Genomic DNA, 27,787 nt, shown 5'->3' with positions numbered 1-27,787 from the left:
CAGGTGTTGTGCTAGACAGTGATCGTGATTACCGTCCCCGGGAGCGCGCGCAGCTGCTTAAAGCTGTAGCATCCAGATTACTTACGTAGTCAGCTACTTCCGTGCAACTGATGTAAGATGCGCTAAGCTGAACACATCTTTAACCGTCTGTTTGTTGAAAAATAGTTAGTAACTGTAACGGCGTTGTAACGATAGGAATAGTAATTAGTTAGATTACTCGTTACTGAAAAAAGTAATGCCATTACTTGTAACGCCATTATTCCCATCACTGGTAGCTAGCCACCACATTGCACATCATTATATACCAGCTAGCCCAACTTCAGTAACCCTACAAACATCACTGCTGTTTCGTTTTCTGTCTTCATTTATGTCAGAAGTGATAGCAGAGCTGTACGTTTTAATTTTTCAGAAATTTCTTAATCAGAACATGGTATATTATTTAATCTTAAAATAATGGGGGCATACAACTAGAGGAAGCTCAAGTACCACCAGTGGTAAGCGTACCACACTTTAAGAACCATTGAGATAGCAGAAATTAAATGCATTTAGCTATGTACACATGAAAAGGAAACTGCTGATCTGCTGGGATTTTCCCACACAGGCTCATCGAAAACTGTAACTCTCATTTAGATACTAAAAGTGATTTTGTGATAGCCTTTATTAGAGAAAATGATTAGTGCAGCTTGAACTTAACGTTGTATTTTTTTGTGATATCTTTATTGTTATTGTTGATAGGCGGTGACGTTCTCCACTAGCCCACGAGGACAGTTCTTAAATTATAATAAATGACTGGTCATTCAAATGAAGTGTGCAACTGCTGACGGAAATGAGGATACTGTGTTTAAAATTCCAGTTTTCGTCACATAAAAAGAAACTGTCATCATTGTAATATTTGATTTTCTAAACAACATTATGCTCAACTGCTTCATTAGCTCTGATGACCTCGCGCATCTCTAGTTCCTGGGCTCCACTGCCACATCATAGGAATGGAAATGATGGTGCTCAGGCTCTGGTGAACTGCATTTAAATTCCTTTCCAGGACCTTAGCTTGTTTTCAACTTATTTATCACCGTGACAGTAATCTCTCCTCTTATCAGAACACCGGAGAAACAGTGCTGAGAGAATACAAATGCGATGTGGCAGGACTCCTGGCAGTGTTGTAGATTGCACCGGCACTAAAGAGAGTGAGTGACAGGTAAATGCACACATACAACATTTTGACGTTAAAAATGTCAGTGCAAGCTGTAGCACTAAAAGCAAAACCCACCAAACTGTATTTAAATAAACACTGAAAGTTTGAATCAGCTAGCTTTATTATGGCACTTTGTACATGTCAGGATACAAACTCAACATTCTAGGTTTCTTGGTTCATATAGCACATAAAACAATCAAAAACATTATTTCATTGCATAAAAAAAGACAGAAGGGTTCTGGAAGCTGCTTAGTTTTTTACCACACATACAGACACTTACATTCAATCAAATCCCAGTCTAGTAGTGACAGTTTATCTGAAATTTTCTCCAACCAGTCATTTCTTTTTGTAATCACATTGGTTTTCTGATTTTCTGTCATTTAAGGACAGGTTGATATTTTTCAGGCCTGTCTTAGAATGATACAAATAGCTTTTGGGTGTTATTCCCCTTCTGTACACTGGTTCTCCTTCTAAGTGAAAATTGTTTCGCGTAAAGAGTCAATGAGAAAGAGCCTGAATGTTTTCTAATGGTAAGGAGGGGGCACAATAGAGTTCAAATAAAACTGCCCCGTAACTGCTTGTAACAGTTTTCATATTACTTAATACTCTCAGTCATTAGTTTCAGATTTTCATTAACACATCTTTATGTTCATTTTTGTAGATTAGGGTCACATTTGAATTAAAAAAGACGAAGCATGATGTAATTTAAGCTTTAGTGTTCTCAGTCATATCCATCCCTTTGCTTGTCAGTGGCTACGTCTATCTTTTATGTACAGTCTGTGGTTCTTGATCCTCTTAGTTAGCTTACTGAAGTATTTCTTTTACAAAGTTGCCTTGTGTTTTACCAGAAATCATCATAAGCTCAGGTAATTTTATAAGAGAATTTACTTTGGAAGACTTAGTAATTGATTTTTGCTTTTGCCTATTAAAAACTGGGCTAGATGTTTTCACAACCAGTGGAGGGGAATGTTAAAATACAGCTGAGAAATTATGAGTGCTGGTAATTAAAATAATAACTTGACCCTTTTCTTTCATTGACGTTCTGATTAAATCCATTTGAGACTTTATATAGGTGTTTATATTGGAAGAGCTCAAAGTATAATATATAAAATATTGATATGTGAAATGTCAAATTCAGATTTGTATGACTTGAAGCAGATGAAGTAGAAAATGACATCATAGTAAAGAAGGTGAAATGATGGCTAGCCTGCTTATTTTCTGACTCGATAAAAAAACTGGTTCAGTTCTAATTCAGATTTTCCGGACACAGTGTCTTTCAGCGCAACATTACAACAGTAATGAAAAAACAAATGAGTACTCATCACTTCTGCAGTCAAAAATACAGATATCTGCAAGAAAACTCTACAAAATCCATTTCTGCATGTAAAGGACCATCACAGATTGGTGCATGTAAACACACTCTGACATCCATCCACACAGACTTTGTGCACAACATCATTTTACACACAAACTCATGTGGGTTCCCAGGGATCCAAGGTAAACAGGTTGCATTGAAGTGCTACGAGATCTTTCGTTGGCACGAGAGGAGTAACTTTTACAGTATTTACAACTGCGGTTAAATGATCAGGTTTTTTTTTCATGCATTTCTTAAAAACAAACTCTTGTAGAAAATACTTTTTTCACATTCCGTTTGATTATTTCGTTTTGTTTTTGTTTGCGTGAAAAGAATGCATTAGTGTCAAATGATAGTCATTTAACTTTGCGTGTATTTATTTTGTTCTGGTCACTGTGTGATTATACTTTACATGATGCATGAGCAGTAGGAATAAACAGGAAGCATTCTGCAATTGGCATTGAGTTGAATAAAGCTTTGAAATTAAGAAACATGCTACCAAAAGGTACTCCAACAGGAGTCACAATAAACTGACTGACTGAGCAATCCTCTGAGTGGGAGACCAAACCTGACACACTCAGCTAGAAGTGCAATAGTTTGAGGAGCAAAACATTTGGGCTATGCTTTTTTTAACGAGTCCCATATTTTCAACAAAGTAACTAGTTTGCTATAAATTACCAGAACAGCTGCTGTTAATGAGAAACTCCACATCTTCTTCAAGATGAAAAAGTCTATTAGCTGATATCAGTATTCATCACTTTTATTAAACCTGCAGTTTAATTATGAAGTGCCAGACATCAAAGAGTCATTTGTGAAAGATAAACATTCTTTCATTTCTGCCATCTGTTATTAACTTGGATGTCTCTTTGTAATTGTCACCTGTGCTGGGAATTATTTTTTTGTATTTCAGCCTCACAGTAAACTACAAGATAAATCATACTCTATCATTTAACCCTGGAGAACCCATGGGGTCAAATTTGACCCCATGGTTTCCCTAGTAAACCAGTGGGGTCGGATCTGACCCCATTGGTTCTCCATAGTTAAACATAACTGCTAAAATGCAATCATTTCAAACCAACTTAAACCATTCTTGACACACAGCACAGCCACGTCCCATCTAATCAAACGTGTTTTCAGTCTTTCTAAGAAATCATCATTATCATTACTATTTTTTAAGACAGCCAGATCTTAAAAGGTCATATACAGTAGAGCTTTGATCCACCTAATTATCTGCCGGGGCTTCCTCTGTTTTCTAACTGTGGAAGCCTTGTGGGCAGCAAGCTTCATTTATCCAACTTAAGAGGAAGGAAAAGTGAATGTAGAAGGGGCTGTTAAATTAACTCAATGTAAGAGGGTAAACCTTTAGGCCGAGGGGGCCAAAATAACTGTTTGGAAGGTTGCCTCTATGTAAATCTATATTTTCTGCTTAACATCCAATTTTCCTGAAGGTTTATTTCTGCATGAATGAAAACTTTGCTTCTCCTAACTTTATAAACTATTTCCAAGCTTAACAAATACATTTTTTTTTTAAATCTATTATTAAGCTGAAATACAATGAACAGTTTTCTGGGGTTTTGTTTGTTTGTTGTGGCCTAAACTGTGGAAATCTTTTGGAGAACCTGTTGAAAAAATATGGGACTGTTTAAAGAGAGCAGTACCAACCATTTAAAACTACAATTTCCATCCTTGTCTTTGAACTAAATAAATTGAAATCAAAACCTGAATAAATATGACAAGACAAAATAGTGATTGTTTGAGGAAGTAAGACTGTGACTTTTGGGCTAATTAACCAACCTGCTTTAAAACTGAGGTATTCCTCTGACATCATTCTCTCCCTTTGGTGCCTCGATTTTTGGCTGACTGACCAGCCCTGTAGCATTCAGAGGACTACGTAGAGGAAGTTCAGCAGACTCCAAGGCTGGCCAGCAGGCCTTTAGAGAAGAGAAGAATATCAGCTCTCTGGGAGAGGACCAGTGCGGGGTTTGGTGAACAGACTGTGAAGTTCTTCTGGAACGATTTGTGGAGTGCGTTGGTAAGCTTAGGTCCGCACCCAGCTGAGAGGCACCCAGAAGGACTCTCTCTCCAGCCTCTCCAAAATACCTCGCAGTTCTGCACAAGCACTGGCCGAGTCCTCCTTGATCAGGACACGGTCCACTAGGTGTCCATACTGCTGATCAATCTGAATGGCAGACTGACGCATCTCCTGGAGGTCTTCATCCTGTTGAAGAAAGGCAATTAAAGAATTTTCTTTTCTTTACAGTGGATGTTGTGGATTGATAGTGTCCTTTGAAAAAATATGCTAATATATATTGATGTTAGTGACCATTTTCTATCTTTTGTGTCACATCAGTTTTGCACTGGCTTAATGCTCCAGGAGTGATATTCTATAGTACATTAGTATAATGAGATTGCTGCGTATTTACAAAGCTTGTGAGTTGATAAGAATTGTTCAATACTTTTGATCTATTAAGCAAAAGAATGCATGATAGGCCCAACTACATTTAAAAAAAATCTTTTAACAGGACGTCTGTTACTGCTTAGAGAAACATGGCTCACTGTAATGCGGCCATGCTCGCCCCCTCCTGGTGAGGTGGCTGCACTGCGACGACGTCTGCTCTCAGGAACACGGGGCTTGACGAATATCACATAAGGCTTGAACTCCGATGTCCGTAGCCTCTTCAGAGCCTGGAGTAGTGGAAGGTTTACATCAAACAGAGAAAACAGAGGTCAGGAAGGAGCTGGGAAGAAGCAAAGTCAACAGCTTGGTGAGCAGGCCTGACATGACTGCCTGCCCCTGCCCACTCAGGTACTCAGTAAAGTGCTGCTGCGTGCAGACTAAGTAACTCATTGTGACATGTTGTGACAGCGGATTCTTTGGATGAATATTAAACAGGATGTTCTTTGTAATGTGACCCTCACCTCAGGCTGCACATCTACTATACACATCTTATTCTTGGCCTGCACAGAGCGGATAGCCTCGATACTGGTGCCGTATTGGTTCTCCTTGTATTCACCGTGCTCTATGAACCTGTGCAGCAAGAATTAAACCTTTTCTTAAAGACACAATAAACCAAACTTGCACGACTCAACATGGATTCAACGGAAACATACTTGTTGTTCAAAACATCTGCATCAAACTGCTGTTTGGTGACAAAGTGGTACTCTACACCATCCTTCTCATGCGGCTTCTTGGGTCTGGTTGTATCTGTGGGAACACAGGAGTACTTTAGTGATATTTCTAGAGTTTCGGCGATTCATTTAGGCAAGTGTAAAATGTGGAGTGACTCACGCGGTACAGCTACTGCATAACGATGTGGGTTTTCAGCAATCACCCTCTGTTTGAGTTCATTAATTCTTGCTCCAAGAGAACCTTTCGGAAACAAATGGTGAATATACATGTGAACAAAAGGACAGCGTGTTGTAACACAAGTTTTAATCCACTAGATGTCGCCATCATCACAGGAGTCCATTTGTGCTTTTCAGTCTTACCGATCAGAACCACCAAGCGGGGCCTTTCATTTGGCCTCTGCTGATAGCGGGTCACCTCCTCATAGGTCAGGAACTCTGGTTCTCCAGGATCAGAACCCTCTCCTGATGATCCCTGCCTGTCTTTACGACTCAGGCGGAAACTCCTCCGCAAACCAGCTACAGTGAGGTCACAGATGGGAAGGAAGAAGAAACAGAAAACAAGAGGTCTTTGGTCAGATGTACGACAACATTTACTAGTGCACAGCAGTTTGATAAAGTTGTGGACAAACACCTTTTGGATAAATTACAAGACCAACCCACAGATCATGCATTAAAAACCTTTGTAAAGAGTGCACATGGATGAATATAGATCTATCCTATTGAAAGTGCAAATAGTTAAATATTTGATATATAATATTATATATATATTATATATCAAATATATTTAATATATCAATTATAATATTTGATAGTGTGAGATATACTGTAAGTAGAAGCCAATGGGATGTCATGCTTAAACTAAAAATTGGATCACATGCAGCTGACAGTAAATATATTAGTCTGTTATATTACATATTTTGATAGTTTTTGCATTTAAAAACTGATTTTAGTGACCCAATGTAAATATAAGTTTGCTTTTATGTATTAAGAAAAAGCATGCTGCTTTCAACAAGGCTACAGTGCTGAGGCAGGACAGACAGGACAACCTGGCCCTGGGAGACGCCACGTTAAAAGGAAAAGACTGGATCTCCCATGATCAGGACTGTCTGTATCCTCCCCTGTCAGTGATGTGTACCTGCAGGAATGAGCCGGGCACTGTACCTGAATAAAATTCCCAGGAAAACACCTGGCCACAGGAGGGCGCCACTGCTTTACACTTAGGAGAGACTATAACTGGCGTTAGAGCATCACACAACCCAGCCTCACACCTCCACACAGGGTGAACAAGCAACAAACGTGCCTGGTTGAGTGTGCAATGCGTCCAACGCAGCAGGGCCCTCGTGGGTGGGGAGAGGATGGGGGAAGGGGTTGATTCTGAGGGTAGGGGTAAGCAGTGCACCAACCAGAGCAGCGGGGACAGTTAGCTAGATGCAGGGCAGGAGGGAGGGGCAGGTTTAAGGGGATCCAAACACTGCAAGGTGAAGGCGGTGGGGGGGAGGGATGAGAATGGGAAAGGTTTAACAGCTCCAAGCAGGTTAACGGGAAGCACAAATACTGTTTACTAAAGTATTTTGTGTTACAGTGAGAAAGGGCTGTGTTTAGATCGCTCCTTGTTGTCACACTTATTACAGCAGCTCACAGGATGGGGGAGCAGATGAGGGGTCAGGCTGGGTTAAAGAAGGGTGAGGGAGTGAAGGTCAGCGGAAGGCTAAAGAGCACAGGAAGAAAATTGGGGACTCTTTTTTTTGCCCTCTTCCAAAGCGTAACGTTAGTAAAGCTTGCTTATTGCAACATACCTTTGGCCTAGTTGTCCATTTAAATACAGTAAGCAACATTTTATAAATTACTGTGCCGTTAGCTATTAGATTGTTTTATAGGTTTGTACTTTTAAGGAGGAAAATTAAAATTCAAACGTAACATATTATTGAACTATATGCTACATATTAGCCAGCTCAGTATGCTAGGAGTTCATTTATACTTATAGCAAGTAAAAAAATCTTTCTCTAACAGTTTCAGTTAGTGAATAATAATAATAATAATGATAAAAGTAATAATAAAGGCAAGAATAAAACCAGCACATTTGTTGAATTTAAGGGTAAAGATATAGTAAAAAAATAAAAGTTACACAATTATTTGCAAAAAACACTCACCGGCCACTTTGTTAGGTACTCTACTTCAACTGGTCGTTAAACCAAATATCTAATTGGTCAATACATTTTGGCATGTTGACATGCTCAAGACGACCTGCCGAAGTTCAAACCGAGCACCAGAACGGGGATTAAAGGTGGTCTGAGTATACCAGAAAGAGCTGATCTATTGGGATTTTCTCACACAACCATCTCCTGACTTTACAGAGAGAAAATATCCAGTGAGCTGCAGTTTTCTGGGACAAAATGTCTTGTTGATGCAAGACGTTAAAGAAGAATTGTCAGACTGGTTTGTGCTAATAGAAAAGCAACATTAGCTCAAATAACCATTCGTTATAACCAAAGGCATGCAGAAGAGCATATCTGAATGCACAGCACTTTGAGCCTTAAAGTAGATGGACTGCAGCAGCAGAAGACCACACTGGGTGCCACTTCTGTTAGCTAAGACCAGGAAGGTGAAGCTGGAAGTGACATGGGCTTAGTAAAACTGGCATCTGACATTAGGATGCTATGGTCAGAATTTGGCATAAACATGAAACCATGGAGCCATCCAGCCTTAAATAAGGAGGATGGTAGCCGTTCCCACTCCCGAGGCGTAACATGCCGACGTTTTGTCACGTCCCGGGGCGTTCCTGAGGAACGCAAAAGGAGACCTTCGGCGTTCTTATGGTATGTGGCGGGTTATAGCCGAAATCCAGTGCAATGACGCTCCCGCGGTAATAGACGTTCCAGCCCTGTATTCCAGCCCTAAACCTAACCTTATCCCTAGCCCTAACCATAACCTTTTTCCTGAGCTTAACCAGGACTTTAATGATGTTAAATAGCGTGTTTCTAAGTGATTTGAAGAAAAAGAGCGAACATGTGTAGATTGAGTCCATACGGTTCTCATATTTCCTCATTTTTTCCGAGGTCATCATTTAGGAACGTGGTGGGTAGCCGAAAACGTAATATGTTGACGATTTGTCACCTAGCGTAAAATGTTACGCTTTGGGAGTGAGAACGTGTTGGGTAATGTAAGGGTGTAGGGGATCCCAAATCTAATTTAGTACCAAATGAGCATCATTTAAACACTATATCCTCCATCTATCCGCACAGTGTACACATCTTCTGGCTGCTTCCAGCAGCAAAACATATCATGCCAAAAAGCTGAAATAATCCAAAACTGGATTCTTGACCTGGCCTCCACTGTTCCCAGTTCCAGAGCCATTAGAGCACTTTTTTTTAAATGTGATGGAATGAGAGACTCACATCATGGAGATGCAGCCAACAAATCTGGAACAACAATGATGTGATGCCATCATGTTAATATGGACCAATATTGCTGGTATGTTTGCAGCTCCCTGTTCATTTTTATTGCTCTGAAGAATTAAGGCCAAAGGGGTCCAACCCAGCAATAGCACTAACAAAGTGACCAGTGATTGTATGGATAAACGTCCAATTAACAATGTGCAAAAAAAATCCCCCACCTGAATGTGGATTTTTCAAATTGTCCTTCCATGACATTGAAAGAGATGCTGTGGAAACACAGTAGCTTGAAATCGAAAGTTAAGTAGCGAGCTGTTTTCTCTTTTTTCCTTCAGGAAATTTCTAACAAAACAATAACTTGTTTTGCATAATGTAGAACTGTACAGTCTGCACCACAGGAGCTGACACAGTGATGCATCCCTAAACTCTCTCCTAACTAATTATTCAGTGGAGTCTTCAAAGAGGCAACTCTGTTACTAACACCTGCTGTGAGTGCGAGACGGTACTTCCTACACTTTCCTTTGCCCTTCCTCATTATACACTGTAGCAGTTAAGTGTTTCACTCACATGCATATCTACCGTCTCTTCAGCTATCAGAAATGAATCACTGACCCTCATCTAATTTCTCGGACTGCTGTGAAAACCATCTTTTTTGTAACCTTCAAAACCTTCACCCTTCCTCTTATCCCTCAACCCTGGCCCCCGAAGAGACAACCTTCCAAGCAGTTATTTTGGCCCCCAGCCCAAAGCACCCAGGGAACCAGCACACAGCCAGGCTGCAGCAGGCACAGAGCAGATAGGGAGAAGGAGGTGGAGAAAGATGTGCACACTCTCACCTATGTACTGTCCATTGAAATAGCCCTCACAGTCACAGTCCTCTGTAGGGAGGCAAGCAGGGAAAAGAGGGGGGTAAGCACAGGGTAAGAGACCTGGAAGAGTTGAGGAATAAGGGATGTGGAAGAGTTTAAGAAAGGGGTGGGCGGGCCATGGTAGCTGTAGAGGGGAAGCAGGGCCCAACGGGCAACAGGCAGGCAGGCAGACAGCAGGAGGAGAGAGTGGAAGGGCAGCCAAGAGATGATGAAGATGTGCTGTTAGAGGCAACAGCCACTAAACAAAGGCTTGATAAAGAGATTTAAGTAGAAGGGAGAGAAGAGAGATGGCTCTACATCTGTATGTGAGTCAGCTATGAGACAGATCTCTGTGTACACACACGCAAACAAGCTCTGTGTCCCCAAAGATGTGCAGCTTGTGTACAAACTGCCTATACAGACCCATCTGTAATTGCTAAGCAAAATGTGTGCTTTCTACGCTTCTTTAATAGACTAAAGGGGAACAGGAAACGTTCATGTAAAGACAAATATGGAAAAACAAAAGACAGATAATAAGAGGTGAGGTTGATGCAAGAGAGGGGTGGAGGTATTGTTCTATTCAACAATCTCTGCTAGACAAAAGTCTCCAGGGATGCTGTTCTGCCTGCACCTTACCTGATACAAAAGAAACACACACACACTCACGTACACACTCAAACTAGCCACACAAAGAATCTCTATTCTGGTCGGGTAACTAATGGTAGGAGGGAAGGAATTAAGCTGGAAGCTGTAGAAATCCCAAATGCACACCCCAGTAGCACACATGCAAGCTTTACACACACACACACACACGAATATGCACACAAATGGCAATATTACTCTGTAGTTTGTGTTTGGTTGTTTTGCTGTGTTTGCGGCTGCACATATACCAACCTTTATCACATCCTGGATCATCTGATGCAGCAGTGAAGGGCAGAGTAACATGTTAAGTACGGTTAAAGTATAAATGACTTTGTGCTGATAATCTCTAGGAACGTTGGAAATTTGTTACAGAGGAAAGCTAGTCTAAATTTAGGAGATTGGCATTAAACTGACGTCACTCTGAGACGAGGAGGGGGACCCGCATGTTAAAGCTCCCGCTGGGATTGGGTGGAATTAATAAAGAGAGCTGGGGGAGTGTGGATGGAGGCTGAGACAGAAGAGACCTCGCAGGTTTGTTGCCGTGCAGCATAGCAGGGCTAGTTGCCATATTGCTAAGCTCTTGTTGTCTCCACGCAGCTCCCGCCTAATCGGATCGCCTGCAGCTTATGTGCCACGAAGAGCCACCGCTCACATCATCCACTCACCTGGCTGTTTACATGAACCCACTATAGTGTCAACTGGAAAAGTGAGAAGCGCAGCATATTAACAGGGCTTTGTTTCCCACCGGACGACTGTTGTTACAGAGTCTGAGTTAAGCTGAACTCGCAGCCCGCTTACTGGCCAGATGGACTAAACATGAAAGAGATTAATTCATATGTGTGATCCCTCCCAGGGTCTTTCTTCCCCTCCAACTCTAATCTTTTTTTCAAAACCTGTCTACACTGCAGCATTTAGGGAATGTACAGTTGATACTAATGGCTGTGAGAGTTCTAATTAATAACCAAAAAAAGGTTAGAAAAATGAAAGCCAGTGAAAAAAATATAATCACAGTAGAGAATGGAGAGCTGATAGTGAGAGATAGTGTCAGTCATAAATTGTAATTATAAAAAGATGCACTGAAATCCTAGGAAGCAGAAACTTACAGAGAGACTTTTTAGGGGATTTTGGATTCGGGAGTGTGCCCATTTTCATCCTGTAGGCCAGTCGCCTGGGGAAGTGTGCAGCGGAACAAAGAACCAGAGACGATAAAGGCAGAAAGAGAGTAAGCAAAAAGTAAGGGGGGACTGTCAGGACTAAAAGATGTGAATCTGAAAAGGCAGAGGAATATACAACACATGGATGGATGGCTTTATTATGAGGGCAGAGACAAATAAGACAGCTGTTTGCACATTTTCTGTGCTTACTTTGTGTTGCTGAAGAGATTGGACTTTCCAGCAAGAAATGGCAACAATCACTACAAAAAGACATCTGGGCCTATTCAGTAATCCATCCCTGATGAGCAGACCTGAGCTCATGCCACTTTTGTTCAGTGACAATCAATGTAATCCAGTTTTACCCTAATCCGTTTGTCCCAAACATGAAAAAAATCAATTTTAGGTAGTTCTGAACCATTAATCCACCAGATGCTGCGGTGTTTGGCTGGAGATCAGCTGAGATCATGTTAACAGCAATTTTGACACTTAGAGTTTCAGCACATGCCTATTCAAGTCAGAGTTTCAACTAAATTTATTCCACAATGATCTGATGCTCCATCTAATCACAGTTGACCCTTTAAAGTGGAACACATGAATGTGGATTTAAAAGATTATTGTCTGGGTAAAATAAATATCCGTGGCGTATGGGTGAACCGTTCAGCTTCTGTGACATCAGGCTCATTTTAATTGCGAAGACAAGACCTTCTTCTAAGCGTTCTCACCTCTCCTGAAACTGTTTGGATGGGATGAGTCCAGCACGCAGGTTGCTGTCTCCCACGCGCTTGGCCTGCCACCAAGTGGGGTCATCCTGCGTCACAACCTGAATGATGTCTCCCCGTTTAAAGGGAAGTCCCGCCTCCTGGCAGGGTGTGGCCTTGTCTTCCAAGGGGATGTAGTCAAACAAGGCTCTCATGTACACCTGGAGTCAAATGCACAAGGTGGTGGAAACATTTTAGGGTTTAGAGTTATCTGAGCAGAGTGTGCTGGATGTAAAAAACAATTATATTTATATTCTGATTATCTTATTTAAAAATAATATAAATATTATTAACTGAAATTAAATGGGGCTACCACAGGGTTACCATCTTTCATGTTTTATTCAGTGTAAACAGTCACTGTCGTTGCTTAAATGCCAAAAACCACATTTGAAATCTCCTTGGATTTGGACTTTCAGCAGTTCACACAAAGACTGAATATTATGTAAATCGTAGCGCAATAAAAGGTGTTTCGTTTTTTGTTTTTTCTCTCCCTTACACACTCTGAATACTGAGTGCAGCTCAGAGGAAACCCATCCATCCATCATACTTTATCTCACCTTGCTCTCCTTCAGCCGGTCCTCCTCTTTAATAGCGGGGATTATCTTTAGAGTGATGGAGCCCTGGGACTGGGACTGGATCACAAATAAACAAGAGCACGGGAAGATTATGACTGCATCCTTACATTAAAGACACTGAAATATAATACGCTTAACTGTCAACTTGCAGTGAACTTTATTTTTAATGGATAAAAGACATTTGTTTTTTTTAGTGGAGTTATTCCAGCATTCACATGTCCTTCTGTCCATCTTACCAACAACTGACTGATCTCATCAGGCCTCTTGTGGATCACAGAGACCCCGTTCACCTCCCTCAGCTCATCTCCTACATGCACCAAACCTGTGAAGAGCGTACACAATGGATGAGCTGGCAGAAACATCAATGATGTTCAAAGAGACTTCTGTGTGCTTCCCGGGTCTTTGGGGTTTAGCATTTGTATCTTAAGATCAGTGCTGTTGTTAGATCCTCAGATACGAGCAGCTTCTGTCCTCGGCTGCGATCCGTTTATCTGCAGCCACAACAATGCGACCAAAGAGCACGACAGAAGGGAGGTCGATATATTTCTCCCTCAGGATACAAACACAGAGCACACGATATTATACTGATGAGCATTTTTTCATCACTTGACAGCAAGAAAAAAAGATTACTCACTGCTGACTTTCATTTACCACCATGCAGCATTCTGTAGTTTATATCTTCCTGGTGTAACCGCTGCACGTTGTACACGATGACTTACTAATGAAGAGGTTTTTGCTTTTCCAACAACTGTGCTGAATTTTTTGTCCTGATGCAATCTTTCTACCGGAGGGTTCATTAGAACATCAGGTTTTCTTGGCTTATTTTAATGAAATTATTTATCTCCTTCTCGCTGGTTGCAAGAAGAAAAATGAAGCCACACCGCTGTAAAAATTAGGAGGCTCTTGAGGCATCATGCTGGCTCAAGGCTACGCTACATTACTGCAACAGCAGTTTGGTTTCATGCTGGGCCTGTTTTTCTTCATGACAGTTTCCCCTTTTCTGACTGTTAAAAACAACAGAAACGCAGCAAAGAGTACACTTTTACTCAATTGTTGGTTTTATAAAGACAGATACTGACATCATTTATAAAAGTAATTCTACTTCTTGTGAATTGATTGTTGATTAACTATATAACGTGATAGATCTTTATTTAAAAATAAAAATAGAGAACCTTTAAAAAAATGCTCTTAGTGTCTCCCCTGATAATCATATAACATCCTCTTGCTCGTAGGCTGGTACCACCAGTGTTGGGGAGTAACGGAATACATGTACTGCCGTTACGTATTTAAAACACAAAATATGAGTAACTGTATTCCGTTACAGTTACCGTTTAAAAAGGTGGTATTTAGAATACAGTTACTTTGTTGAAATGAATGGATTACATGGCGGTACTTCCCTGTTTCATATTGTGGCGGGTCAGGACAGGTTTTGTTTGACAGCTACGTTCTGTTGTTCCAGGTGGCAGCCTTACGGTTGCCATGGTTACAGGGTGACGCTCTCTCTGCGTGTTTCCTGGGTGAGAGAGGCCTTTTTGTTGTTGTTGTGCTAAGCTAATAGGCAGAATGCTACAGGTATAGCTCTAAAGAATGTAGCATCATAGGCAGTGTAGTCCGTGCTGCAGGGAGAATGGACTGCCATACACGTTATGTGTCTGTGAGCGAGGGAGGGAGAAAAAGGAAAAGTACGAGCTGTCATCGAGCAAAAACGGGAGCTGGAAGCGTGTAAATATAATAATAACCACTGCAGCCAAGAAGAGAGCCTGACGAGCCCAGTTGTAAGTAAGCTATTAAGACTCGACTGTACACCGTGTTCGTGTTTTCCTCCAAAAACAATAAGTTCCGTTGGAGCAGCCTTTCAACGCCTCTCTCTGTCTCTCGCTAGCAAAGTTGACCCAGACAACAAAGTAAAGCTAGTTTTCAGCTACGAGCCGACACAGAACCCACCGTATTAGTCAGAGGTCCCTTTACTACGGTTCGGAGCCGCGGACCTTCAGTAACAGTAATAAATCACAGCAATAGTACATTCATGTAGTTGTAAACAGCATGATAATATATTAAGTAATCCAAAGTATTCAGAATATGTTACTCTCATTGAGTAACGTAACGGAATACGTTACAGAATACATTTTGGGGCATGTATTCTGTATTCTGTAATGGAATACATTTTAAAAGTAACCTTCCCAACACTGGGTACCACAGATATTGTTATAGTAGTTATAAGATATACAAGCTTTTAGAAAATGAACAGCATTTTACCACTTCGATCAGCTGCACCTCCCCTCATTATCCGAGCCACTATCACTGCTCCAGTGGCTTCGTCACGCCTGATGGTGGCTCCCTAGAGTACAAAGAAGTAACAACTCCATTAGCAGAAGAGGCCAAAGGTCTCCGTCCCATAATCCCTTCCTGTTTCATCTGCTTCTCTTGAAAGCTCTCTAGTTTCATTCCCACTCTCGACTTTACATCACAACTCACCAGAGGTTCTTTGTTCTTTACCAGCCTGACAATCTTTACAGATTCCTCTTCCAGATCGTCCTCAAAGTCGTCCGGCAGCGGTGGCAGAACAGGGTCAAAGTTCTTCTGAGCTACGGTGTCATGCACTGACAGAACAGCCTGATGGGGCAGAAAACATACATGCTGAGATTACAGTGCTGACGTTCAGCTGTCGGGAAGCACACAAAGCAGTCTGACATCTGCCAGAGCTTGTGAACTGCATCAGAAATGAATTTTCAGTTTGATATGAGTGCAAGTGAAACAACCCAGCTCAACAGCAGGTGAATGAAATCAGAGTTTGTGTGTCACTGCCACAAAATCTCCACTAATTGAAAATGTGTTTACCTTAAGATGAGGGGAAAGTAGCAAATTCAGCAGCTCCTTCTCCTCTGTGCTCATCGAACCACTCTGTAGCTCCTCCGCCACCTGCCAATCCCAATACACATGAACTCTGGATGTGTATACTAGTAACACACACAGTTTATTGTAGAACGGCAGAAGACAGATTCAGAGATGCAGAGTGGGAAAGATAAGTGGAAAGCACCTAGGGTCAGCAGTTTGCTCATCTGATAACTGGTGAGAGCAACAGGGCAGCAGGATATGGAGTTTCATTAGAGGAGCACTGGGATGAGTCAGCACTTTGAGAACATTAAAATTCACTTTTCATACCCACATTGCTTCTCTGTCGGAGCTAACTCATGGTGACTGAATGCTGTGCCCAAGTGGAAAAGTAATTTACAGTGTGTGTGTGCATGCGTGTGTGTGTGTGTGTGAGGAACTTACATCCTCTGCCAGAGAGGAAGCACTGTGGAGGACAGGTGTTGGGCTCTGTCTCTCATACTGTCTCAGCTTCTCGTGAATCTAGGAAAAAAACACAATCAGTGTATAGAAGGAGGAATTTTAATAAAGTGCTGCATAGTTAGGCCAAAAAGTGAAGTACAGTAATATGATATTCCATAACACGTGTATCAGCTTCATGTCATTCTTTTCCAACAGCCACAAAATATAAGCATAAATCCGCTGACCTCAAATCAACTAGATATAAAAAAACAACAACAAATGAACACAGCCACCATGATTGGTTCAAGTTCTGAACCAACTTGTCGAGGTATCCATGTCCTAAAGCAGGGGTGGGGGAACTCCAGGCCTCAAGGGCCAATGTCCTACAGGTTTTAGACATGTCCTTGATCCAACAGCTGATTTAAATAGCTAAATTACACCTTCAACATGTCTTGAAGTTCTCCAGAGGCCTGGTAATGAATTAGTCATTTTATTCAGGTGTGATGACCCAGGGTTAGATCTAAAACCTGCAGGACACTGGCCCTTGAGGCCTGGAGTTCCCCCATCCCTGCCCTAAAGTGTACCTTGCTTTAGCCTTTATGGAGGTCATAGAGCAAGTGAGTTGGATCCTTTTACCAAGTACTTTTATACAACCAAAACAGTCACCCTCTGTATGTCAGTAGAAAGAATGGCTAAAAGCCAGTTTGAAGCACTGCATTATGGGAAACTATGTCCATCTTTTATCTACAGTCTATGGTCAGAGTACATAATCCTGACTATTCCACCCATCAGCTGTAATATTTTACAAGTAGAATGACCTACCACATCGAAAGTAAGCCAAATAAAATATAACTGGTATATGATTTTGATTCAGACAGTCTTCAGATGCTTATTTTATGTCAGGAGCATACTTCCATGAAGAGCAGACCTCCGATGAAAGCTGTGTGATCTGGTTTTATTTCCAAATTCTGCACTTTTATTATCGTGCACATCAAAATGATCACATTTTAGGATTTGTTTTGAGTTTTGTTTTGTTTTTATAAAATTATGCCATCTGTAGACCTATAGACAGACTATAAAGACATTGGGAGCATTTTGGCATGATGCTACTGTAGTTGCACCGTTTCACAAAGAAACTACTAGATACCAGTTTCCTGTTCCATGAAATCAGGTAGTCATCCAAAAAAAGAAAAGAAACCTTTACTGCATAAACAAATAATAGATGTTTCAATTTAGAAATTAGTTATCCAAATAATTATATTACAAGTTAACATTTGTAAAGCTTGAACCATCCTCACAAGAATCATAATTCCTCACCTTCATCAGGTATCCCAAACTCCTCTCACTGAAGACATCTTTGAGGAACACCATGTCCTCTTTGTGATTGGCATCTGGCCGCAGCTGAGAGGTCAGCAGGGCCAACGTTTCATGTAGCCCTGCACAGGACATGAATTAGAAAAGCCATCATGTATATTAGCATGAACAGATGGGGCACAGCTAGCCTTGAGCAGTATGGACAGTATGTGTTGAGCATCTGCGCTTTTCTTACCCGCTCCTGCTGTGAGAACCGGCATGGCTTCTTTCATGGGTCAGTGAGGTGAGGAGGGGAAACCTGGGGAGGGGAGAAAATATAAGTAGTATTTTATCAGTTCCCAGAGTCCGAACCAGACACGGAGAAGCTGCATTCAGCTTTTATGCTCCTTATATCTGGAACAAACTCCCAGAAAGCCTCAGATCAGCTGAAACACTCAGTTTATTTAAATCCAGGTTGAAGACTCACCTGTTCTCAGCTGCATTTAAATAAAGCACCAAATCCGCACTTAAGCTTAAATTTCAAAACTTACATTTTAACTACTGATTTTATCTACTGTTCTGATTTTATCTGTTTTGATTTTATATACTGTTTTGTTTGTTTGTTAATTAGTTAGTTTGTTTGTTTGCTTGTTTTAATCAATTTTAAATCCTGCTTTTTATTTGTTTTTGTTTCTAATGTCTCTGTAAAGCACTTTGAATCACCTTGTTGTTGAATTGTGCTATACAAATAAACTTGCCTTGCCTAAAAAAAATAAATGCAAGGGTGTGTTTGTGTGTGAGCATGTATGATTGACGTACCTAGAAACCCATGTTTGGTAATTATAGCTGTACTTCATCCTCTTTTCTACTTCAAGCAATAAATCGGGGTTGCAATTTCCATTTTGCAGTGTAGTTACCTCATCTGTGAATGTGTAGGTGTGGATCTGCACGTCTGCTCGCATTATAGGGCAGTACTACTAAGATAAACAGTCACTGCTGGTACTATTAATCACACCGACTCTCGTTAGGCCGTCTGAGCTTGTGTTGGTATGTGTGAAACGAGCAGAGTGGGATACTCTGGCACAACCCTGTGTGAATCAAGCAGTGTGTCAAACCTCTAAGGAAGAAGCTGCTGATACGAAGACTCGAAGGGATGCCTATCACATATTTACAGTACACTACGCTGTTGTAAATCTGTCCTCCTTGCTGCATAAAAAAGAGCCACCCTTCCTTGCTTGAAGGAATAATTTCAGCGATATACAAACCAAAAGCCATCTATTGTCACAAGTCTTTTAATATAATTCAGAACAACTGAGGCTTGTTTTAATTAAAAGCAAAACAAGCAGTGCTTATCCCAGTTTGTCTTGAGGAATTTACCATCGTAAATGAGACAGATGAGAGCAACAACTTTAGTTGGGATTCTGAGGGCTAAATGAAAAGTTAAAGTAACAAACGAAGGCAGCACTCTTCAGTATTCAGACCTGTGAGTGACTCAAAGATCTATTTAGTGTAAGCCCAGCACAGACTGCTGCATTATTGCAGTCCCAGCCAATCAATAACTTTGTCACTTGATTCAATATTCTCCATATTTCCTCACTTGGAAACCTGGATCAATATGAAAAACAAAACAAAAAAACACAGTCATTCATGTCACACTGTAATCTGATGACAGAACAACAGAAAACTGCAGCAAAGCCAAAACCGCAGTCTGTGGCTAAAACATTAACAAAGAGTATTAGTATTTTCAGTTGTTTCTCATAGTTATGTTGGACATTTATGAACCAGACTCTGGGACTTCTTTTAGTCATGTCAGGAAATGGCAAATTAGAAGATAGAGTGTAATTTTCATATTTCCTTTGTTTTTTTTTCTCACTGTTGCATAGATAACACTTTACACAGTATATCTCACAGTATGAGGCCCTCATATCTATCCATATATCAATCTGTCTACCTACCTATCAAAGATGATCATCCTTTAAAAGTAGTAACACCTAAGCAATGTATTTTTCTAAACATACACAACCCACAAATCCAGTCAGTGAAAATAAATCCAAGAAGTAACGTTGGCTTCTGTACTGTTAGCACAGCACGCTAGCTGTTTTTTTACTGTATAATCTCAGTCACATTGAAGAAACAGGTGTGAAGCAGTGGATTTCCAGAGGCAGGTTTAACAGTAGCCAGTGGGGTGAAAACAGTAGGCTAAAATTAGATGGTGGATTTTCAAAATCCAGGCTGAGGATCCATCCAGTCCAGTTTGGGTCAATTGACATAAGGTGGAGGCTGGGCGGTGGAGTGACCTGGCCTCAGCAGTCACTAGAGGACAGGTGATGAATAGCAAGTCTGGGATTAGAAATACAAGGGGATAAGGAGCTTAGAGCAGAGGTGAGATATAACGGTTTTTAGAGAGCTGGATCTTGTTCAGTGTTCAGAGACAGATCAGTCTTCCTGGTTAAATATATATATCTTTGTTTTTGCAGTAATAATGGAAATATAATTATTTATTCTTCACTAGATCGATCCAATTTTGAATCTTGGCTGAAGTACTTGTTGGCAATAAAAGTTCTAGTGCCATCGACTGAGCCTGGTGAGTGTTCTAAATGTATTTTTAGATTAACATTATTTTTTATTTAATGTTTATATTGATAGAAAGCTGAGTTACTCCAAAGCTTTCCTTTAGGTTCCCTGAACTTAAAATTATTGTGTTAGCTTTACTACTTCATTTTGTATCGTCACTCAAAATAATAAAGTTATTCTAAGTACTACCCTAACTTAAATATCTAAAGTAAACTGCACTTTAGTTTTTCTAATACAACAAGCTTGCATGTTTATATATTTATTGCAATACTCACACCTAATTCGATTTTACAGTGTAATATCTTAGCAATACAATTAAACTCTTCAAACTGTGGTAAAACTGCAACTAAAATACTTAAAATTGTCTTTAGCACTATCAGAAAATGTAAATGCTAATGCTATAGGGTATATGCTAATATAAAACCAGGTAGTCACACCAACAGTGACCATGGTGAGGATGTTAGCACGTAGCGATGAGCATTCAATTCAAAGCGGTGGATTACTACAGTGGCCAACCCGCAGTCATTAGGTGAGAAGAGTCTGCAGTGACATAGAACAGCATTCATTCCTGTGTGCTAACAGAGCAGCAGTGTATTCTTAGGGTCTGTAACCTAAATATATCATCACTGATATGCAGTACGAAAGTGAAGACTTCTTGAATTAGGACAGAGCAACATCAACAAACTGCAGCTGGCTCGGTTTCTCTTCATCTGCGCTGTTCTTACAGTTAAATAAATCACACCTGAACACGGATCTTCTGTTTCCATCTGTGCACTTGGGCCACGCATCTAGAAATTGGAATTATGTTGTTATGTACAGAGAGATCTTGAATCTCTGCAAGTGTGATCATCTTTGCCTCTTTTGCTTCTTCTTTCTGTCTCACTCCTCCTAAAGCATTTTTTAAAAATCTATTCAAGGCCTTTGATGGTTCACAATCAGAATTTGATTAACTTCAGCAGAGACAGCAGCGAGCTCATGAATAATGAACAGAGATGATATTACAGGAGGTGGGGGAGGCAGAGAGGGAGGGGGCTGCACTGTTTTCTGTTCTGTCAACACAAGAGACCTTTTATTCTTAACTATGTCAGCTAGATTTTAATTCTTAACTCACGGGAACGAAAAAAAATGCCAGTTCTGTGTTTCTAGGAATGATAGACTGGCTTTAGTGGTCACTGTTTTCACTGATACATTTTTACATCAAAGAATGCTTTAAAGGTTTCCTCTCATCTCCTCACAACTATCTTCTACTTGATGAAAATTTAATATCCTCCTTTGTAATGAGCAAGCAGTTCATTTATATTAAATATATGGTTAGACTGTGCTTAAGTATTGATGCTTGTAGAGAATTACAGGATCAGTCCTGCACATTTGATTAGATGTCTTTATCATTTTTACCTTTTATCACTGTCTCCTTTTGATTTTTTTTGTTTCTTTTGTGTGTGATTTGGACCACTTCAGAAGTCAGAACAGCAATAATGGCCATGACACCGTGTAGCAAACATCTCATGGAGGCAGCCAAGCTACTTTAGTGAAAAGTTCCCGCAAGTGGGATCAATAATTAAGCTCCTACTCTGCAGCCTGACTCAGGCAAAACTGAACGTGCAGACATACTGGAGATTTTCCTTCACTTTTACTTCCAGTGTCTGATAATAAAAATCAAAAAACAAAAAAATACAGATCCACAAATCCACAAATCTCCTTTAAACTGACTGCAGCTGCTAAATACTCAGCATTCACCTGCAAGCTCATCTTTTAGTGCTGATGGTGGAACACAGTGGGTTTTAGAGGGGCTTGTTTTTTGTTTAAATTGAATAAACAACTCTCTGGAAAAGGTTGTGAACAACTTCACAGTGACCTTAAAAACACTGTAAAACAAAACATGTAACTAAACTGATATGTGATGACTATTGTTAGGTTCATTAGCATACAAATATTGATACTTGATCTGAGGCCTGTACCACAAACCAGGATTTTGTTTTATCCAGAAAATTTCAGGGCTCTTATCAGGTTACGCTGCCATGATAACTTATATTATTATTACTATTATTATTGCTAGAGATTAGCGATCACCAAGTATGACATCACCCCTTACTTCAGAAAATAGTGTCAGATCTTTCAGACCTTTGTGCATGGATAGTTACTGGATTATTATTAATTACTGGATGCAACTTTATTCCTTGATATTTTTTCTGCCTTTTACAACAATTTGTTCTTTAAGCATTGATGCAAAATCAGGACACCTATATGTTGATGTGGGGCTTATATCAATTGAACATTAACTTAGCCTATATTTGAATTGTGTTATTTATTAATTGTTAGTTCTTACTCGCTCTCAGTTAAACACGACCTGTCCTCCAGCTGGAAGGAAAACAAAACAAAACTGTCTTATGCAAATTTAAGAATGAATTTAATGGCGTACTTGAGTTTTCCCTGTCATAATAATGGGGATGTTGATAAGTTTGTTTACTCACAAAATTAGGATTTTTGCCAGCTTTTCTTCCTGCCATCAAACAGGCCGAATTTTATTAATATAATAGTTCTTTTTCTGTTTTACTGACCAAAACCTTTAAAGCATAATCATGTGCTTATACAGTTCTTTTAACACTTAGCTACTATATAGTGTTTTTGTGCTCACATGTAGATTTATCTGAAGCAGCTGTGTTACTTTCATTCTATATTATACTATGAATGCCACTGTTTTCTTGTGAACACACTTATACCTAAGATCAGAAAGCCCTGGGTTGACAAAGTAAGTTGATGACCAGCTTAGTGTGACTGCGTATCTTGATCTACCGTGTAGCGGTAAGTGATTCCAAATAATGGAAAGATATCCCGGGTATGTAGAACTTGCTATGTGTGCAGGATCCTGGAGCTTGACGTTTGTTTCCAAATATTTGACTCAGTTTAGAACTTCCTGTTTCAGCAGCTTACAGCATGTTACATGAATGTTTCCCTTTTATTAGTAATTAGAAGGATCTGTTCAGATCATTTGTTATCCCCAACACGCACAATGTCAAAATCCAAAAACAAAAGCGACTTGGCACCAGAGAAAATGTGTCCATGAATGTAAGATTCATTTGCTAAAAACTGCATCCAAGTGATATGTTTCTGAATAATTAAACTGACGATTGAAAACTGCAGCTTTCAAACAATCAAAAGCTCGTGCTTTATTGCATCTCCCTTTGCTGCTCTTGTTACGATCACTGCATATGTATTCCTGCTAAAACATTTACACTAAGATATCAAAATATACATTATTACCATGTGCACTAATGTCAGCAATTATTTGGTAAATAGAAGGTTCCTAGTTTTCTTCATTAACTTCTTCATTAAGTCAGGCCTTCCTGTGCATGGGCTTCTTCCCACATCCAAAGGCATGCATATTACCTAACTGTTGAATTTAAATTTACTGTAGGTGTGGATATGATTACTTATTACTTACTCATTAGACCTGTGTGGTAGACTGGTGACCTGGTCAGGGGTGCCCAGTCTCTTGGTGGCAGTTAGGATAGGCTCCAGTCTCCACACAACCCCCAGCTGCCTAACTGGTTTAGAAAATGGATTGTTGCTAAAATTATGCTAATCAAAGTCTCTTTTTTTTTTAGAGAGAGAGAGATGAAATCAGAGATGAAAAACAGTGTACACAAGCCAAAAACTTTAAATAGCTGTTCAGTTCCTTCAGGGGTTGCATTTTTAAAATATCCCACTTTAAAAACTGAAAAGAATTAAACATGTTTGCTCTGCAGTAAAAACACAGGTTTGGTTTCAGTAGTTAATCTACCCCATCATAGCGACTGTCTGCTGATTGATTATCAATAACGCTCCATTTACATTGTATTAATGTTTAAGGATATGCACTAAAAGGCACACAGACACAGATGGAGATCCTTTCTTTATGTTCTGTATTGAGCTGTCTTAGTTTTTTTTAGTTTTTGTTTGCCAAAAATATGTTGACAGTCAAAATACCAAACTCAAAGCTAGAGGATGACACTTGGGTGGCTATGTCTATCATTTATATGCAATAGTTTTATAGAACCTGGTTTTAAAGAACCAGTGTGTTAATTGTCTTACAGTATTAGTAGCTTAGGATTAATCCAGAAAGCTAAAAGCTAGTACACATACTACATATACTATGCTACGCATTCGTTTATAACAGCTGTTTGTTTGTTTTTAACTCTTTGCTACCTGAAAGGTCAGTGTTGTTAAGACGTTTACAGCCAAACAGTGCATCAAATTCACAAAGTTTAAAGTTCCACTTATCAAATTCAAGGTCACGGGGGTTAAAAAGCACTTTTAAAAATGCTTTGATTTAAAAAAAAAAAAAGCATTTTTAATCAAAGCAAATCCAAAGATACTGTTTATGCTGCACATTCAGCATTCTGGTCAAAGTTTGTATCATTCACAGCACAACTCAAACCCAGCCCGTTAAGCGAGCACTCCTAGGAGACCGGAAGATGCTGAGTGAACAAACCTGCTACATGTGTAAACGTGGTGGAGATTTTAAACAACATTGTGAACATTTAATGTGGATTTAAGGGCAAAACCTCAGACTGCAAATGATGTCTTGTGCATTGAAATGATGTATTTTCGTCTGAAATTTCTTCTCATTTTGGTATCTTGAGGCCTGGTATGACATGCGCATGAAGATCCACCGTCAACATGCATATTTATATCAGCCTCTTCTGTCACACCCTGAATTCTGAAATCCTGCACAGTTGAGTTCATGTTGTTGTAGCTCAAAACATCAGCAGGACTACAATCACCAAATCGCCCAACGTCACTGATCCAGAAATAGACTCAGACGTTACGTTTTTTGCACTTTGTTCCAGCAAAAATGACGTTTGATGTCTCTTGAAATCTAGTTAAGAGCTTAACTGCAGATCACATAAACACGATGGAGGGGTGAAGCCACAGCTCAAAAGTCAGCTGACCAGATAACAGCTTTCGTCATATAGTATTCTTCTGGACTTTGCTAAAATGCAAACATTCCTATTACTGCATTAATAACATAATCCTGCCTTAAATAAAACATTTAAAAATCAAAAATATTCTAAACAGGAATCTCAGTGATTTCTATCCAAAGTGATACTCACATTAACAGAAAACAAACAGGTTACACCCCGCGTGAGCACACAACCAACATACTCAGACATCCTCTATCTTCCTCCCACCACATCCTGCTCTCACTTTTCCTCCACTCTTCTGTCCTGATTCATCTTTTATCTTTGTTAGAACCACACGGCTGGTCCACAAGCCTTTTATTCCTCTGCATTCAGTCACGAGTCCCGGACGTGGCATGATATCAGGCGGTTCACCATGAGAGTCACTGGCCCTCAAAGTACTCCGCGCACTGCCAAGAGTTTTATCAGGTCGCTTCGAGTCTCTGTGACGCCTCATCCAGCAAAATCTTAGCCCTAAGAGAGCTACAGAGCACCCACTGCTCTCCTGCAACAAACAGAGGGAGAGCTTTCCTCTTTCCTTTAAAGGATCCAGGGCTTTGTAAGATTTTTCCATATAAAATGTAAGAAAATTGTTTCAAATCAGTCTTACTTTAAATATATTCAATTTAAAATAATAAATCTAATTCTACATGGAAACAAGACGACTTTTCACTGCTCCAAGGACACAAACAATTAATTTAATTCTTTTAATTATTTAATTATTATTTAATTTATCGCTATTACCTCCTAAATTTACAGTTTCCAAAAACATGATTTCTTTTAGACATTTAAATAATGGCTTTTTCAGGAAAAAAGTGCATTTTCATGATAAAAAATTAGCAGCAGAAGTTGGGAGGTGTGGATGTAAAATTTATATCCTGCTTGTTCTCAAAGGTTCCAGGTTCTTTGTAGGTAATTCATAACTAGGTGTTTTATAGGTACACACTAGAGTCTGTTCACATATGAAATAAGCTGCTCATTATGCAACTGACAGAATTATATTTCCATTAAAGGCCAACAAACAGGGCTAAAACTCTCTTTGGTAATTATTTTCAATAACAAAGAACTGATTTACCATCATAAATATTATATATTTCATACAGTATTATCTGGAACCATTCAGTCATCGCGGTGCTGCTTGTTATTGTTTTTGTGCTTGCTCTCTGTGTATATCTGAAGATGTTACAACACAAAATAGGCTGGCTGCAGTGCTTACTGTGCAGCCCGTGTGTTGGAATCATTAGAAACCCCCTCTTGAACATAGCAGTGCTTAATGAAAATGCATTGTCTACTTTGCTGTAATATGCCTCGGTACAGAGATACTAAAGCAACAAATGCTTGGTCGAGCTGTTCTAAGTGTGCTGCCTTTCAGAGACTGTTTCAGTTTGCCAGATGGCAAGGGTCAGCCCTGCTTCAGGAGCATTCGGTCTCTGTCTGTCCAGTGTGCTTTTACAGTATATTATTTCTGTATCATGTCACTAAAAGATGGATGTGAGGAACTTGTAAAGAGGAATCATGCCGGGGGTTAAAGGCTCGATCTGTATACAGCTGCAGCTGTGTGTGCTCCGCTACAGTATTCCACACGTAAAGACATAGGCAGTCACACACAGACACACACACTGGAGAATCCGTGCTGGTCTCCACACACACACAGAGCTGAGAGCAACATCTCGGTGAGCACATGATTGAGCGGCTTGGCTCGACTTGTCGCTGCCTCGAGAATGAACACCGCTCACATACGGCTAATCCACTGAACTGACAGTAATGGGAGGCAATACTAAGCATCTTTGGCCAACATCCAAAATGTTTTTCACACACACACAACGTACACACACACACACACACTTCCCAGGCTCACACCATCACTTCTGCGCAACCACAAAAACCTCCCATCATCTAATCTCATCTCACAGGAGCAAGCAGAGGGTGTGGCCAGACAGAAACTTATATCATCTCCAACATGGAGGGAAACTACTGATGTTGACAGCTGACACACTCCTGCTCCTGCACACTGTCACACAAAAGGCTTCCCCCCTCCTAAACCCCCCTACACCCACTTCCTGAATTCTACACAGCAAAACGGAGGCAGACGTCTGCTATCTCTTCCTGTTTCCACTTCTCTTCCACCTGATCTCTCTATTCTTACTTCCTCATGTCTGTAGAGCATAATGCTGCCCATCCCTCCCTCCCCCACACCCCTCCTCTTCCTCTCTCCTCCATCTCTCTGCATCACCCTGCAGTGCTACAGCGCTCTGCTCTCCCGACATACAGCGTGCCGTCAGCTGGCAGACAGAGGAAGAAAAGGAGAGCTCGCACGGGGTAGCAGAGCATCCTTTCTTCCAGCTGATGCCCTACGTTCCCTCTGAAAAACAGAAAGGCGTTAAACAGATCAACATGGACAGAAGCTGCCTTCTTACCTTCGCTTCTCTCCGTATCTCCTCCTCGCTCTCCGTTTGTGTCTCCTGACTGCAGCCACACTGTTTGTCTCGCTCTGAATCCTCTCCCTCCTCCTTCTTTCTTCCTGCTCTTCTGGCTGCTGGTCTCACAAACCTGCTACCACTGAGTGAGCGCCTCTCCCTCTCTGCCTCGCGCCCTCTCTCAGCCCTCCCCTCCCCATCCTCCTCCCTTTACATTTCTGATGCTCTTTCTGCTAACAACATCAG

At 40.4% G+C, this 27,787-nt stretch overlaps 1 protein-coding gene across 2 annotated transcripts; it reads right to left on the bottom strand.

Moving 5' to 3' along the window:
- Positions 1 to 1,307: 1,307 nt before the first annotated feature.
- Positions 1,308 to 27,678, bottom strand: mpp3a (MAGUK p55 scaffold protein 3a). 2 transcript variants are annotated; one of them, XM_087839989.1, is made up of 20 exons: positions 27,542 to 27,678; positions 17,867 to 17,929; positions 17,635 to 17,753; positions 16,321 to 16,398; positions 15,883 to 15,963; positions 15,520 to 15,657; positions 15,301 to 15,382; positions 13,281 to 13,366; positions 13,027 to 13,101; positions 12,434 to 12,630; positions 11,661 to 11,725; positions 10,810 to 10,830; positions 9,904 to 9,945; positions 6,837 to 6,902; positions 6,036 to 6,191; positions 5,836 to 5,916; positions 5,658 to 5,751; positions 5,466 to 5,574; positions 5,103 to 5,231; positions 1,308 to 4,764 (listed from the first exon to the last, which is right to left on the bottom strand). In XM_087839989.1, exons 2-20 carry the CDS (start codon positions 17,901 to 17,903, stop codon positions 4,585 to 4,587), a joined length of 1,836 nt encoding a protein of 611 aa, XP_087696115.1. In that variant the 5' UTR covers positions 17,904 to 17,929; positions 27,542 to 27,678; the 3' UTR covers positions 1,308 to 4,584. The 2 variants fall into 2 exon arrangements, with proteins under 2 accessions (XP_087696115.1, XP_087696116.1); XM_087839990.1 differs by lacking the exon at positions 6,837 to 6,902.
- Between the last annotated feature and the right edge of the window lie 109 nt (positions 27,679 to 27,787).

The sequence above is a fragment of the Neolamprologus brichardi genome, chromosome 4 (assembly GCF_056152115.1).
Source record: "Neolamprologus brichardi isolate AB-2024 chromosome 4, ASM5615211v1, whole genome shotgun sequence".
NCBI lineage: Eukaryota > Metazoa > Chordata > Actinopteri > Cichliformes > Cichlidae > Neolamprologus > Neolamprologus brichardi.
This window is presented reverse-complemented; position numbering and strand designations above follow the sequence as displayed.